At 56.7% G+C, this 14,879-nt stretch overlaps 1 protein-coding gene across 1 annotated transcript in view; it reads left to right on the forward strand.

Moving 5' to 3' along the window:
* The window catches only part of FAM178B (family with sequence similarity 178 member B), a 97,688-nt gene that overhangs the window by 78,717 nt on the left and 4,092 nt on the right, over nucleotides 1-14,879 (forward strand). The window contains exon 14 of the mRNA XM_070428551.1: nucleotides 139-264. Coding sequence (XP_070284652.1) covers nucleotides 139-264 — 126 coding nt within the window. The remainder of the gene's footprint in view (nucleotides 1-138; nucleotides 265-14,879) is intronic.

Here is a 14,879-nt window from a genome sequence, read left to right on the forward strand (position 1 = left end):
GTACAGAGCGAGAGCGAGAGGTGGACCCAGGTTCTGGAAGTTGGCAGTCTGGCTCCAGAATCCACACTCTCAGCCACCAATGCCAGCGAGGCAGCCAGGGCAGGAGCCGCCCGTGACGACGGCCTCTCTCCCCCGCAGCTGGTAGCGCTCAGCCGGCTCCTGCGCCTCATGAGGCCGGCAGCCCTCGGGCAGCACCTGGACTCCGAGGCCTCGCCACCCCGCCAGGAGCAGCAGCCCACAGCCAGTGCTAAGCGAGACTACAAGGTGAGCCCCACGCTGTCCGCCCCCACGGCCAACCAGCGGGGTGGGGGGGCAGGCCCTCGCCTTCACCTGGGGGCCCTGAGGGGAAGGAGACCTGCAGCTGCCTCCCTGTTGAGTGGAGACTCAGTCTGGGCCCTGCCAGGCCCCACGCTGGGCGCTGCGGGCACAGGCACAGACCACTCTGCTTCTGCTACGGGGCGCCCGGCCTGGTGGAGGCCACGGGCCCGTTAGTCCCACAGCGCCAGTCAGAGAGGACGCAGGCAGCCTGCTGCTGAGGGAGGAGTGGGAAGGGACACGAAGGAGAAGCCAGGGGGTGTCCAGACAATCCGGCCCCCTGTTCTCCGAGGGCAGCACCCGGTTAACCTGCCTGTCCCCACTCTGCGTGGTTGTCGTTGAGCCCGAGTCGTCCCGTTGCCCCTCCAGATGCTGCCCCGGTTCCCTGAAGCCACACTCTGGCGGGAGCGGCAGGTGTGGGTTCAGAGAAGTGAGGCCGTGGCCCCTGGGTGAGCGCCAGCAGGGTGGTGTGGGGCTTCAGACTGCATCCCAGACCTGGGTCCTGGGAGCCGTGATCTCAGCGAGCTCGCCCGGGGCCTCCGGGTGCGGAGTGCAGACAGGCGCCCTCCTAGTTTAGGAAGGGTGATCCCAACGGCTCCTGGGGGCTGGCAGTCAGAAGTCTAACCTTTGGGCATTATCCTGCGAATCAGATAAACGAATTAATTACTTGGTGAACACAAACCGATCATTAGGAAGAGCAGGAGCCCGCACGCTCTCCTCTGGGGAGTGGAGGAAGGTTGTCTTCCAGCTCCACCTGACGTTGGTGCCCTGCCAGGCGCGGCCTCGCGGAGCGTGGGAGCGCCCACGTGTCCCTTCTCCGGTGCCAGCTACTTCCTGACACCTGGGCGCTGGCTCGGAGGCAAGTGGACTGTTGTGGGGTCAGCCCAGGGCTGTCTGTCTGAGCAGGGCAGTGGTGAGAGGCCTCAGGCCTGGGCTGGAGAAGGAAGAAACAGGGCGGAGGAGGGGAGTGGGGAGAGGTAAGGGAGGGGCTGTCTGTCCACCATGTGGAGAGTGCGACCTTCAGGCGCCTTGGGGCTACTCCCGTGACCTCACCCAGTGGGCGGGGTACCCTTTATTTTGAGGACGGTTCTCCCACATATGCAGGAGTTGTGGAGCGTCCCCCTGGCCAGTGGCCATATAGGACATGACCAGTTTGGCCTGGAAACATGGAGTGGCCCGAGCCCAGGGCAGAAGTGCAGCGTGTGCTGGCCAGGGCAGCAGAGGGGCACAGGGGGCTCTTGATGCCTTTGCAGAGGGAGGCATGAGCCCCCTGGCCTTGGTCCTGCCTGAGAGGGAGGTGGCCCAGGGCAGGGGAGGGGAGAAAGCAGCCAGGCTGGCAGGAGGCAAGCGGAGACAGAAAGGCGAAGTGTCCCGACCCCTGGGCGGGCTCTGCTCTGACCTGGAGGCCATGGTGGGGCCGGTGGGGCCGCTGACGGCTCCAGCAGCCCAGCCCCACTCCCAGGCCGGCTGACTCCTCGTTAGGCCCCAGCACGTTTCATCTTCAAAGATGAACAGGCTACTCACCAGCCGAAAAGAGTGGAGGCGTCACCCGCCCTGTTTTACAGGAGTGGTGGTCTGGGCCGGCTGCGCTTTTATCCCAGAGCTCAAAGGCCTGGCCTTCTTTCTCCTTGAGGTGCGCAGGGAAACCAAGGCCAGAGTGAGGTTGAAAGGCGACAGGCCCTTTCCCAGCCCTTGGGCCCCCTCCCTCAGACCTGCTCACTCCTGTCTGGGTGATTTCCTGCCCTGGAGAAACTGCGTGGTCACAGCCCTCCCCAGCCTTCAGATAGACACTCCGCCAGGCTCCACACCCGCTTTCCCACCTCCTCTCTCTGCCTGGGGCCTTGGCACAGCCTCCTCTCCCGGTGAGGCTCCCCGACTGGGAGAGGCGCTCTCTGCTGCCCAGGGCATGACTTTTCTGTCCTCCCTGATCTGGTGGCTTTGCAGTTGTCCCTTTACTTGTCCTTAGCTGGGCACGGCCTGTGTCTCCCAGCATCATGTGGTATGCTTAGCGCCAGATGAGTGAATGAATGAAGCAACTTCAATTCCTCTTCCTCTCTGAACTCCCCCTCCCCCACCCCTCATTCTGGAGGGCCTGAGACCTGCTCACTCTGTACGCCCTCTTGACCTCTGACCAGTCTCTGCATGTGGCCCCCTGGCCTCTAAAGTCCTGGTGTCTTAGAGCTGCAGGGGCCTGTAGCCTGTCAGATACTGGGCTTCACAAGGGTCACCTGCTTGTGAGAGAGCCAATCGGAGAACATGGTGGGTAATTCTAAGCCAGTGAGGTTCCTGCCTGGGAACGCTAACCACTGAGTGCCATCAAGGAGACAGACTGCTGCTAGCAGCCCTCCGTGGGAGGGTGGAGCGCTGCTGTGTCCTGGCAGCTCACACAGAGCTTGTGGAGTAGAGGAGCCCTGCTTCCTGACGGGCGATTAGAATACTTGCAGCATTTTCAAGTGCTTTTGGATAAAGAAATGGTTGCCCAGCCCTGGCTGCTGTGGCTCAGCTGGCTGGGCGTCATCCCCTGAGCAACAGAAACGGTTGCCCAGCCCCTTGTGGTGTGTGGGTCAGACTATTTTGAACAGAAAACAATTAAAGTCCAAAAATTCAGGAAGAGTTTGTTAGCTCCCCCTTTCCTGCTAGAGATTCAGAGAGAAAAACCTGCTTCAGAACAGGGAACCTTCTCACTTAGGAATGAAGTGTGGCAGCTAGGCGGGGTCCAAGAACATCCGATTCCGAGGTCCCCCCCTGCACAGACTGTTGTGGGGGGCAGGCAAGAATGTATTTACCGAACGTTTGATCGTTCTCAACCACCTGTGAATTGCCTACCTCCCCCTCCTTAGTCCAAAAGGACATACACACCTCAGTTTGCCTTACTGAGGGATATATGTCATTTGTAGTGTGTGTAATTTTTATGTTTATGTGAATTCCCTTGCACAAATATTAAGGTTTGATTTTCGCCCTGGCTGGTGTGGCTCGGTTGGTGAAAGGTTGCTGGTTCAGTTCCCTGTCAGAGCACATGCCCAGGCTGCTGGCTTGATCCCTGGTCGGGTGCATGTAGGAGGTAGCTAATCGATGTTTCTCTCTCTCTCCCTAGCCCTTCCTCTCTCTAAAACCAATTTTAAAAAGATTTGGTTTTCTCCTCTTACCTTCTGTATGTCTTTCAAATCCTTCCACCAGCCAGAAGAGGGACGTTTCCCTTCCCTTGCGTGGCTGGTGTAGGCCCTGAGAGGGGCTCTGCCAGAGGAGGACAGACAGAGGTCAGAGTGAGGTTTGGGGTCTGAGAGGGGGAGAGGATGTCTTCATGCAGGAGTGGACTCCAAAAGTTGGCCTCCAGGTGCCCCTCTCTGATCCAAGGACACCAGTTCTGTGAGAGACAGGCCCCTGGGCTCCGTGGGAGGCTGCTCCAGCCCCTGGCAGACAGACGCAGGTAACTGCACTCACGCAGCCACTGTCTCCAGGAAGCTATCCGCTCAGCCTTCCAACCAGAGCCAGGGATCCAGAGCTTTTTTGTTCTATTGTTGACTCATGTAAACCATTGTCGATGTAAGAAATGTCCAAACCTGTAGATAATTTTTAAAAATATATATTTTTATTGATTTTTTTACAGAGAGGAAGGGAGAGGGATAGAGAGCCAGAAACATCGATAAGAGAGAAACGTCGATCAGCTGTCTCCTGCACACCGCCTACTGGGGATGTGCCTGCAACCAAGGTACATGCCCTTGACCGGAATCAAACCTGGGACCCTTCAGTCCCCAGGCCGACGCTCTATCCACTGAGCCAAACCGGTTAGGGCAATTTTTAATGAATTTGGTTGAAAAATGCTCCTGAAATGGCATTTTTGCAGCTTCTTTTATACATTAGAGTCGAAGGAGGAGATGTAAAGGGGTTACATGAAACCCATTGGTAGATTAGGGAGGCAGGAGAGAGCAATGTGGGGGGGGGGGGGATCTCTGACATTGGATAAAGGAAAACAGACACACTTCTTTTTTTAGATATTTTTATTGATTTCGGAGAGAAAGGGAGAGGGAGAGAGAGGTAGAAACAGCAATGATGAGAGAGACTCATTGATTGGCTGCCTCCTGCACTTCCCCTAGTGGGGATCAAGCCCACAACCCGGCAAGTGCCCTGATCAGGAACCGAACCATGACCTCCTGGTTCCTAGGTCGACGCTCAGCCACTGACAGGTACTTCTTTTACATTGTGGGTACAGGACGGTGAACATTTACTGCACAAAGATGGTATGCGGGGGTTAAGATAACAATGACAGTTCACTCTGGGTTGTGAGGGCTCTGAAAGAAGATTACTCTGACATTTCAAAGGCATGTTATCTTATTGATGCAAAAAGATAGTAGGCAGGCTCACTTAGGTAAAGACTGACTTTGTCACGCAAGCTGCGGGCCTCGGACGTGACCTGCTTTCAGTTAGGAATTTTGATGATCAAACCATCTACGTGATGACTTTAGGTCCCGTGAGTGTGTAAGGCCGCTACGTTGGCCTCCCCTGAGCCAGCAGGTTTAGCACGTGGCCCCTTTCTTGTCCGCAGCGTGTTTGGGCAGCTTTTGTCTGGTTGTATCCTGGCCGATCTCAGGGTCTCAGCCTCCCTTTTACTGAGGTTGTTGATACTGGCCTTGCTGAACCTCCGCGTCTGCTGTGCCCTGTCTCCCGCCCTTCCCTGCAGGGTCTCTATGGTGCAGGGAGTTCTCCCCAGTTTGGTTACATTTGGGAGCTTTGAGGAAGTAGACTGCCTCTCACTGTGAAAGAAAAGGAAGGTCCACAAAGGGGAAGTCCGGGGAGGGGGGGCTGCGCCAAGGCGCCAGGAGCCCGTCCTATCTCCTCATCAGCCTCTGGCCTCATCCTCCTCACAGCCAGATGATGTCCTTGTGGGACAGACACTGAGGTTCTGCACACGTGATGGGCCCTATCCCTGGTGGACTAGCTGCAAGAGACCACACACCGGATGAGCCTGGCCGGCCACAGGTGGCTCCTGCCAGCTTCCTCGCCATGCCTACGGCCTGCGGTCAGCCCTGTGCTGGGCGTGCCTACATGGGAGAAGTGCTGGTGAAGAATTGATTGTTGGAGGCGGGTGTGCTCCAGGCTGGACCACGCTTCGGGCCTCACATCCTTTGAGTGCTCTTACCCCTGGGATTCCCACATGCCCACCGCAGAGGGCGTTGGCCTGGATGTGCCCGCGTCTGTGCGCCTGCGTCTGTGTGTTGTGCACCTCTCCTGTATATCTTTGTGGTGCATATATCTTTGTGGTAATAGAGCCGACAAACAAGTTTTACTGCTTTTGCTTCTGCTGCTGTGATGGCTGCAGGCCTGTCCCTGTGTCTGGCCTGCTGCCAAGAGCACCTGAAGTGACTGGGGTCGGCTTGGGCGGTTCTGGGAAGGCCAGGGAGGGGGCAGGCCCCTGGCGACTGTGTGCCTGCCCACACTCTCCTGCCGCTCCCTGCAGCATGGGACCGTGTTCCCTGGGGCTGCTGAGCACAGGCCTGGTGCCTGTCACCCAGAAGGACGGGTGCACTGGAGCCTCTCCCTCTTCCTATACCCTCTGCCTTCTCCTTGCACGGGACTCCCTGTCTTGCTGCCCCTCCCCCTGCCTTAGGGAGAGCCATGGTTAGCAGGGAAGAGAACTGACTGGGCACGAGGAACAGGAAGCAGATGTTGGGGAGTTGGGAGTCCCTTCCCTGGCTGGTCGTTGGTGCGTTCTTACTTCCTCCGCAGTGAGGAGCCTCAGACATCTTTGAAAGTCAGCGTCAGAGCTGGCCTTTGGAAAGCTGACCCTAAAGGGCACTCGCGCACTTCACGCGCCTCAGTGGCCGCCGAGCCTCTACAGAGTGGCCTCCTGAGCATCCGAAGCCACACGGCTCGGGCCCAGGCCCGCTCTGTCAGGTGTGTGAGCAGAGCTTGAAGGGGCAGAGCTCGGCGGGCGGCAGGCGGGCTTCTCTAGGCAGCTGGCATTCAAGCCTGCTCTCTGCCCACCCACCCCAGGCCCAGGGGCCCTGGCACAGTCCTTGCCCCGTGCTTGTGACTTCTCTGTTCTGACCTAACACCTTCCCAGCCTCTTTATCCTGCAAGTCCTCCTGGGCGACTCTGTGATCATCTTCCTCCTGTTGCTGCTCAGGAAAATACGACCCTCAGTGCCCGTCCGTCAACCCCAGCCCTGCCATCCCTGCTCCTCAGCTGGCCCTTCATCCATGCGCTTCCCTCCAGGGTCACATCACACCACTTGATTCCAGGCAGTGCTGTCCTTCCCAGAACCCCCTTCTCAGGCCTGAGGCTTTGCTCCTGCTCTTGCTCCTCCTGGCTGTGCCGGCCTGTCCCCTGTCCTGGATTCTGTGGTCCCACAGGCTATTCGCTCACCTAAACGGCGTCACTGTTGAGTCTGTCTCAACTGCATCCCCAGTGGATCCCTCTTCAGAGGGAACAAGCCCCTTCTGCTGGGCACAGCAAGGGCCCAAGGGACCCTTCCCATCCCCTGTGCCCAGCCCACCTGCCGGGGCCTGAGCCAGGAGGTGGAGGAGCAGTGCCTTTTTAAAAAATAAATGTCTCACCCTGGCTGGTGTGGCTCAGTGGATAGAAGGGTCCCGGACTGAAGGGTCCTGGTTTGGATGCCAGTCAAGGGCACATGCCCAGGTTTCGGGCTTGATCCCCATTAGGGGGCATGCAGGAGGCAGCCAATCAGTGATTCTCTCCTCTCTCTCCCTCTCCCTTCCTCTGAAATCAGTATAGTAAAAACAAACAAATAAACATGTCTCTACTGATTTTAGAGAGAGAAGAATGGAAAGGGAGAGAGGGAGAAAGAAACATCGATGTGAGAGAAGCGTTAATTGGTTGCCTCCCCCACACACTCCAACCAGGGATCAAAGCAGAAACCCAGGCACGTGCCCTGATCAGGAGTCAAACCCACCACCTTTTGGTGCCAGGACGATGCTCCAAGCAACTGGGCCACACCGGCCAGGGCAAGAGCAGTGCCTTCTAAGTGCTACGTCTAAGCAGCGTAGGCTCAGCAGCACCACACAGCTGAGGGGCCTGGCAGGGGGTGAGGCCCCACCCACTGCTCTGTCTGCAGGAGCAGTTGCCAGGCAGACTGTGCTTCTCACCAGCTCTCTGCTCACTGCCTTTCCTGTCCCTTCTCCCTGTCTTTGCCAGGACTTTGTAGTGACAGAAACTCAAACACACCCTGGCAGGTCTGGAGAGCCCCTCCAGCTGGGACAGGGCTGAGCAGTGTCGTGAGGCCTCAGCGCTGCTCCCCGAATCTCGAGGCTCTGCCTCCCAGCAGGCTCTCCCCCTGGGGCTGGACCCTCCACACTCTCACCCTGCCCTCATGAGCCCCAGCCAGGGAGAAAGAAAGGCTTGTCCCAGCCTCCTAACCAGAGTCCCAGAGTTTAGTCTCAGTGGCTTGGCAAAAAGGTCATGTGCTCATCTCTAAACCAATCACAGAGCCAGGTGCACAGGAATCGGCCAGCCTGGGCCATGTCTCCCCTAGAGTCAGGGCTAAAGTCACTATCTTGGAGCAACATGGCCTGGGTGTAGGGAACAGGAGGCTGGGACAGTGACAAAGGAAGGGACAGAATCTGGGCACCTGGAAACCTTAGACATCCATGGCTTCCTCCTGGTCTTCAGCCATGGGCAGTGGTCCTACGTTATTATCCTTGGGAGGCAGGAGGAGGGCTGTGCCTGCCAGGAGCCAGATCAGCGAGTGGGAAAGAGAAGGGAGGGAGCCATTGCTCCGGAAGAGGCACTGCACTGGGTGGCCTCTCCAAGCCCCTGAGATTGCTCGGGCCATGCCCGCTGCTCTCGGGCTCCTCAGCATGGCGCCCAAGTACTGATGCGTGGACTCTTGAATTGTGCATGGAGAACCTAGTCCCTCTTGGGCAGATGCAGAGCTGGGTTTCCGGTCCACATCCCTCTGGGGTCAGGGTCCCTAGTTCTGGCTGGAGAAGCAGGAAGAGCCAGCCAACCCCTGTCTGTCATCTCCCCAGCCCTCAGGGCCAGCAGGAAGCTGGAAGGGAAGGGTGGGCTGGGTGGAAGGGCTCTAGCAAGGCTTTGCCTACAGCCCTTCCTCCCGCGGGCATATGAGCAGTGGGTCAGACGCTCAGATAACCTCCCTACAGCTGGTCCCCAGGAAGAAGCCCTCAGCCTTCCTGCTTTCGTCCCAACTCCATCTCTCCCCCACCCTGCACCATACTGTGCCCTGGCCTCCAGTTCCGCCCTGGCCTCCAGTACCAAGAGCCGAGGCCAGGGCCGCCCAGGGCCTAGACCTGAGGCAAGATAGAGCTAAGAAAATCCTGTCTCTCCTAAGTGAGCTCAGTCCTCAGGTCTGAGGTGGTGGACGGACACAAGCCGGCCTCCAGCAGCCTCCAGGTTCCAGGGCCTCGGAGCACTCTGTAGGCGCCGTCCTACAGCTGAGCCCAGTCCTACTCCTGTCCAGATGCTACAGCTTGTCTCCCATCACCCTCAAGTGCCTCATCTCTGGGCTCAAACCCACCCCCACCTCCGAACAGGCACTTTCATTAAGAGGTGAGTGTGGCAGGCCCTGCTATGACGTCTCTGGCCTCTCTGCCCTGTGCCTGCAGGGACCCTGGCCTGGGAAGAGGTGTGTCACCATCTCTTCTCATTTCCTGGTGATCAGTCCAATGTCCTCGTCATTTCCTTCTCTCTAGGACTTATGGCCGAGGACTTGTCCTGGTCGGAGTCATTTCCAAACTCTGCTTTCCTCTGCTTGCTGCTGTCATGACGGTCCAAGCCAAGGTCAGGGTGTGACCTTGAGCAGGCACATGGCTGTGGTGGCTGTGGGGGTCAGGAAGAGATAGTGTCCTCGAGATGCTAGCGAGATGACAGGTCCAGACGAGGTCCCCCTGGAAAATGCATCCCCTCTCGTCTTGTTTTTGTGGACACACCAGCCGGACGAGCCGCGAGGCTTTCTCGTGGGCTGAGGCCCTTGGCCTGGGGCCCACAAGTAGCCCTGCGTCAGGATTACTCATCACTAATTATTGTTGTCATATCCCGCCTGTGGTGGAGGACCTAGACCATGCCCTGGGGGCTCGGGCTCTGGGCCTCTCCCTATCCAGCCTCCAGCAGGCCCTTGGGCCCTTGCTGTGCCAGCAGTAGGGCCTTGTTCTCTCTGAAGGGGGACCATAAGGGTGCACGTCGCATTTGCGTGCACACGCACGCGCACACACACACACACACACACACACACACTCAGAGCTTGTCCAGCTTAAGGCAGAAGCACAGACATCTGCTCAGATCTAACCTTCACTGGAGGTGGTGACACAGTCAGGGGACCTCTCCAAGCTCAGTGTCCACATCTGAGGCCCCGCCCCCCTCTCAGGGCACTGGGAAGTGGAGCTATAGGTTTAAATTTCATTTTGAAGAACAGAAAGAAGGAAAATAAAAATTCTCTAGGACCCAGCTCTGGCCTTGGGTCTGAAATGTGCCACGGGAATAGACCAGGGCAGCGTCAGTCTTGCCCAGGCCAGATTAGCTCTAGCGTTGACCTCCAGCACCTGTGGGTGAGTCTGACCGTCTCCCATGGAACAAACCCCGAGAGGACCACACAGGACAGTGCCGGGCCTGGGGCAGAGTCCTCTCCTGGAGTCCTCGCTGTGGCTGGGCTGCACCGCAGGCCCTCTGGTCAGGCTGAGAGCAGCCCAGCCAGGTGGTGGCTGATGCAGGTCCCCCAGCGCAGCTACCACCCAGAGCCAGTGAGCCGGAGGGCGAAGCCGGAGGAGGCTGCTCTCGGGTCCCGGGGTCCCAGGCAGAAGCCCTGACACCCATAGGCATTCGGGGCTTTTTGAGCAAGAGCCTGGACCCGTGGGCCCCAGGGGGCACGTCCCGTGGGTCCATCTTGGTCCTCCCCAGCAGTTGTTCCTGGGTCAGCCTTAGCTCCCCCCACCCCGCCCCACAGCAGCTGCCTGGGGCCTGGCGGGAGCAGCTCCCACAGGATCCTCCTGCCAGGGGCAGGTCTGCCATCCCCTCCAGCCTGGCTGCCTTGAGAAGGGCTGGGGTGAAGACTTGCCTTGTTTGTTAAGTCTGGATTCCTGTCATGACCTGAGGTGGGAGAAACCATAGTGTTCTGGGCAGAGCCAGTGGCTTCCTGGGAGATCCTCTCCCTCCTCCTCTCTGCCCCTTTTTAGCACAAATGCTCCTGGCCACAGCCCGCTTCCTTGGCACGGCTGGAGGGGAATTTTGTGAAGGAGGGAGTTCCTGGGAAACGGCCACCCTTTCCCCTCTCCTCTGTGATGCAAGGCTGCAGAGGGAGTCTTGGCCCTGGTTCCTGGGGTCAGAACTCCCCCTTGGTGGGTGACAGGCCCAGCACACTGTCTTCTATCTCTTACCCTTGTCATCCTTCCCCAGGGGCCGGGTGGGCCCTTTAAGGCTCCAGAGCCAGGAAGGAGGCATCCTGCAAGGCACTTCTCAGAAAAGTCCGCCTGGCTCTGGGAAAGACCCAGGAAGCGAAAGCTGCAGGCCTTGCCAGCGGCAGCGGCAGCGGCAGCGGCGTCAGCAGGGGACGGTCCCGTCTTGTCCGCATGGGGTTCAGGCACGTCCCGTTCCGCGCCCTCAGACTCTGCCTCTCCCCAGTTGTTGTCTGAGGTTTCCCGGGCCCGTTTCCCATGGGGGCTTCCCAGCCTCCAACTCACTCACACCCAGTGTGTGTGGGGGGAGGCCGGGGTTGGGGAGGCAGGGAGGGGGGGGCTGGGCAGCCTGAAAGGTGAGGGCCCATATTTCAGACAAGTTCCTGAAGACTGGACAAGTATAGCCCCTCACCACCTCCTGCCTCGCTTTAACCCCGCCCCACACCTTAGGGACCTGGAGGGGCCTGGGCCACCACGCACTCCCAGCTGTGCAGGAAATGGGAGCGGCGGGGGGGGCTTTGGTGGCGAACAGCAGCGGGTGCCTCTGCCCAGCCTCCCCCTTTCCTGTGTCTTGAAAGAAATCAGAGTCCCGAGCCTGGTGCCAGCTGGGACAGGAATGGGCTTGCTAAGTTCAGGAACTGGTCACAGCGACTGGAGCAGGAAACAGCGCTCACACCTGGCTGTCTGCTTTGTGTCCTCCTGGGCGTGCTGGCTCTCACCACGGCTGGCTGGCGCTCGGGCCGCCTCTGGTCCCCCCGCCACAGGGGGACTGTCGGAGGATGGAGACTCCTGTCCGGCCTCCTCTGAGCCAGAGCCCAGTGTCCACTGACGTCTGCTTTTCTGGGAAACGTCACCGGTGCTCTTACCTCTCAGTGCTGAGACTGCAGGTCGGGGGTACGTGGTCTGGGCGTGTCCTGTGTACATAACGAAGCCTTTTTCCCAAAAGCACTGCTGTACAGACTAGCCATCAAGATGCTGACCACAGGGGGAACTGTTTCGGGGATCCCAGTGTTTGAGTCCTGCCTGGGTGCACTGGCCAAAGAAATGCAGGAGCAGGAAGTGGGCGTGGGCGAACTTTCCTCTACCCTCAAGGTGCACAACTTCTGGCTGGTCTAATAATCAAATAGACTTGAGACAGGTTAGCAAGAGAAATTAACCAAATTTAACACATGTGTATGGGAACCCCACATGTCGGCGAGGTTCCGAGACAGAAGGGAACAGAGGTATATAATCTACTGTGGAAGCTTCACAGGCTCATTGCAGGATGATAAGAGCAGATGTGCCCTGACTGGTGTGGTCAGCGGCTAGAGCGTTGGCCCAAGTACTGAAGGGTCACAAGTTTGATGCCTGGTCAAGGGCACGTACCTGGGTTGCAGGTTGGATCCCCCGCCCCCGCCTCCCTTCTACTCTCTGTAAAAATCACGGGAAAAAATATTCTCAGGTGACGATTAACAAAAAAAAAAAAAAAGAGCAGATGTTTACTAAAAGTTTGCCCTGCTGTCTAGGTGGGTTGAAAGGATTATTGCTGAAGTGGGCAAGGCCTCTAGCTCAAATTCTTCTAGGCAGTTACAGGTGGGAGGCAGAAGTTGCTCCTCAGCCTGCGGCTAAAGTTGCCTTTAGCTCCAAATAGTCTGCATACCACGAGAGCACATCTTGGGGTAACTCGTTCTGGACCCCCACAAAAGGAAAAATAGTTTCATAGTGAATTGCCCAATCAGGAAAGAGGGAGCTCTAACAGCCCAATGGTGTGTGGGTTGTAGGGCAAAATCACAGGACCCTGGCTTAGGGATGTGGGTTGTGCTGGGAGCTGATTGCTGATGGGTCAGGTAAATCATTGCTTCAGGTCCGAGGACCGCTGACATCTGCTACAGCATCCCACTATCTTATTTTATGGAAAGTAGCCAAGGGGGTCTTTATTTTAGGGTTAAGGAGCTAAAACATAATTTGGGTGAAGATGTTATCTTTTTTAAAAAAAATTATGTTTTATTGATTTTTTACAGAGAGGAAGGGAGAGGGATAGAGAGTAGAAATATCGATGAGAGAGAAACATCAATCAGCTGCCTCCTGCACACCCCCTACTGGGGATGTGCCCGCAACCAAGGTTCATGCCCTTGACCGGAATCGAACCTGGGATCCTTCAGTCAGCAGGCTGATGCTCTGTCCACTGAGCCAAACCGGTTAGGGCGAAGATGTTATCTTTAACCTGTAGAGGTCTGAGCCTTGTCAGGGCCCAGGCACTGTCTTCTGCTGCCTCGGGGGCTGCGGATTATTGGAGAAAAGGCTAGGTCTCTGAGGGGTATATATATATAGAGAGAGAGAGAGAAAAATGATTTCTAGCGCTAGGACTCAAAATTAAATTTAATCAAACTTGTAAGGACCCTCGGTTCAGCACCTTATCCCCTTAAGTGGGGTCAAGGTCTTCCTTAAAGGGCCCCCGTCACTGAACCCCGATTCCAGGCATCACCCTCGAATGCAAGGAGAAATGCACCAACCCCTCTTCTGGGTAGGAGCCATTCCCCACCCCCCACCCCAGCTTTGGAAAATGGGCTTATAAAATAAAATGTGGTTAGTGGGGCTTTTCTTCAGAGCTACCATTTCCTTCTTGCTGTTACACTCCCACCCCCCAAAACTCTTTCAGGGGATTTTCCTCCAGCTGAATCATGGGAAAGAGCAAAAGAACAAAGTTGTCTAATTTGCATACAAGTAGTCCTTTTTTCCTCAATAAATTCCTCCTCATAGATTTCCCCCAGGGCATTCCTCAGATCCTGGGCCCAGCCCACCACACTGTCTCCTAGGAAGATGAGTTCTGCAGGGTGCCTGGCCCCAGGGACCCATTCAGGCTGGCGGAAGGTCCCTTCTAGCCCCAGGCTTGCTGTGCACAGCACAGGCCTCCACTGAGCATGCGGGCAGAGGGAAGAGCCCCTGTCCCCAGCTCAGGGCTAAGGGACAACTAAGTGAAAGGGATGAGAACTAACCCCTTTCTCTCCCTCTTTGCCCGGCCCCTCCCTGGCTCTCACACCCACCCTGCAGCTAGGGCCCCTTCCCCAGCTCAGGGCTAAGGGACAACTAAGTGAAAGGGATGAGAACTAACCCCTTTCTCTCCCTCTTTGCCCGGCCCCTCCCTGGCTCTCACACCCACCCTGCAGCTAGGGCCCTTCGTCAGCCCTCAGCCTCTGAATGTTGTCTTTAGCGTCTCACCCTGGCCCTAGCTCCCCAGGGCTCAGCTGCTGCTGCTTTAAAAAAAAATTTTTTTTTTTATTGATTTCAAAGAGGAAGGGAGGAGAGAGAGAGAGAAACATCCATGATGAGAATCATTGACTGGCTGCCTCCTGTACATAACCCAGGCATGTGCCCTGACCAGGACCTCCTAGTTCCTAGGTCGATGCTCAACCACTGAGCCAATGCAGTGGGCTCCGCTCCTTTCCAAGGTCACACTCATCCCAAACCCAGCCAGGCTTAGTTCTAATCAGCACTGTCTTGTTTATAATTAATTTTTTAAAACTTTCATTGTACTTTGATCATATGAGTAAAGTATACACATTGTAGAGAAATAATCTTAAAAAGGAAAAAAAAATGAGGAGGATGTCCTATTAACCCTTTCTCTCAGAGCCGCATTGCCACTGATGTTCCCACCTCCGCGGTTCTGTGCCCGCTTCTCCGGGTGTCCATCTGTCCCCCACCCCCACGTCAGGGAGGAGCAGACTTCCCTCCACCCTCAAGTCTCATCTGGCTGGCCTGATTATCAGAGACCCGAGCCAGATTAACAAGAGAAAATAACATGTAACACATACATATGTACAGGAACCCCGCCGGCACATGAGAGAATCCGAGTCCCACATATGGGCCAGGTTCTGGGACAGAAGGGGGCTGAGGTATGTAGGACCTTCTGAGCTGGGAGAAGGTCATGTCCTTGGGGCCTTCCAAGGGTCATGGCAGGGTGGATGGTAAGAAGCACAGGCATTCAGCAAATAGGTATTTGCCCCATCTCTTTTGACCTTTCTTTTTTAAAAAAAATTTTTTTTAATATATTTTATTGATTTTTTTACAGAGAGGAAGGGAGAGGGATAGAGAGAGAGTTAGAAACATCGTTGAGAGAGAAACATCGATCAGCTGCCTCCTGCACACCCTTGAGTCCGCAGGATGATGTTCTATCCACTGAGAACAAACCGGTAAGGGCTCTTTTGACCTTTCTATAGGTCAAAT

This window comes from Myotis yumanensis, unplaced genomic scaffold (genome assembly GCF_028538775.1).
Source record: "Myotis yumanensis isolate MYYU_CA2020_CCGP unplaced genomic scaffold, mMyoYum1.0.hap1 SCAF_11, whole genome shotgun sequence".
Lineage (NCBI taxonomy): Eukaryota > Metazoa > Chordata > Mammalia > Chiroptera > Vespertilionidae > Myotis > Myotis yumanensis.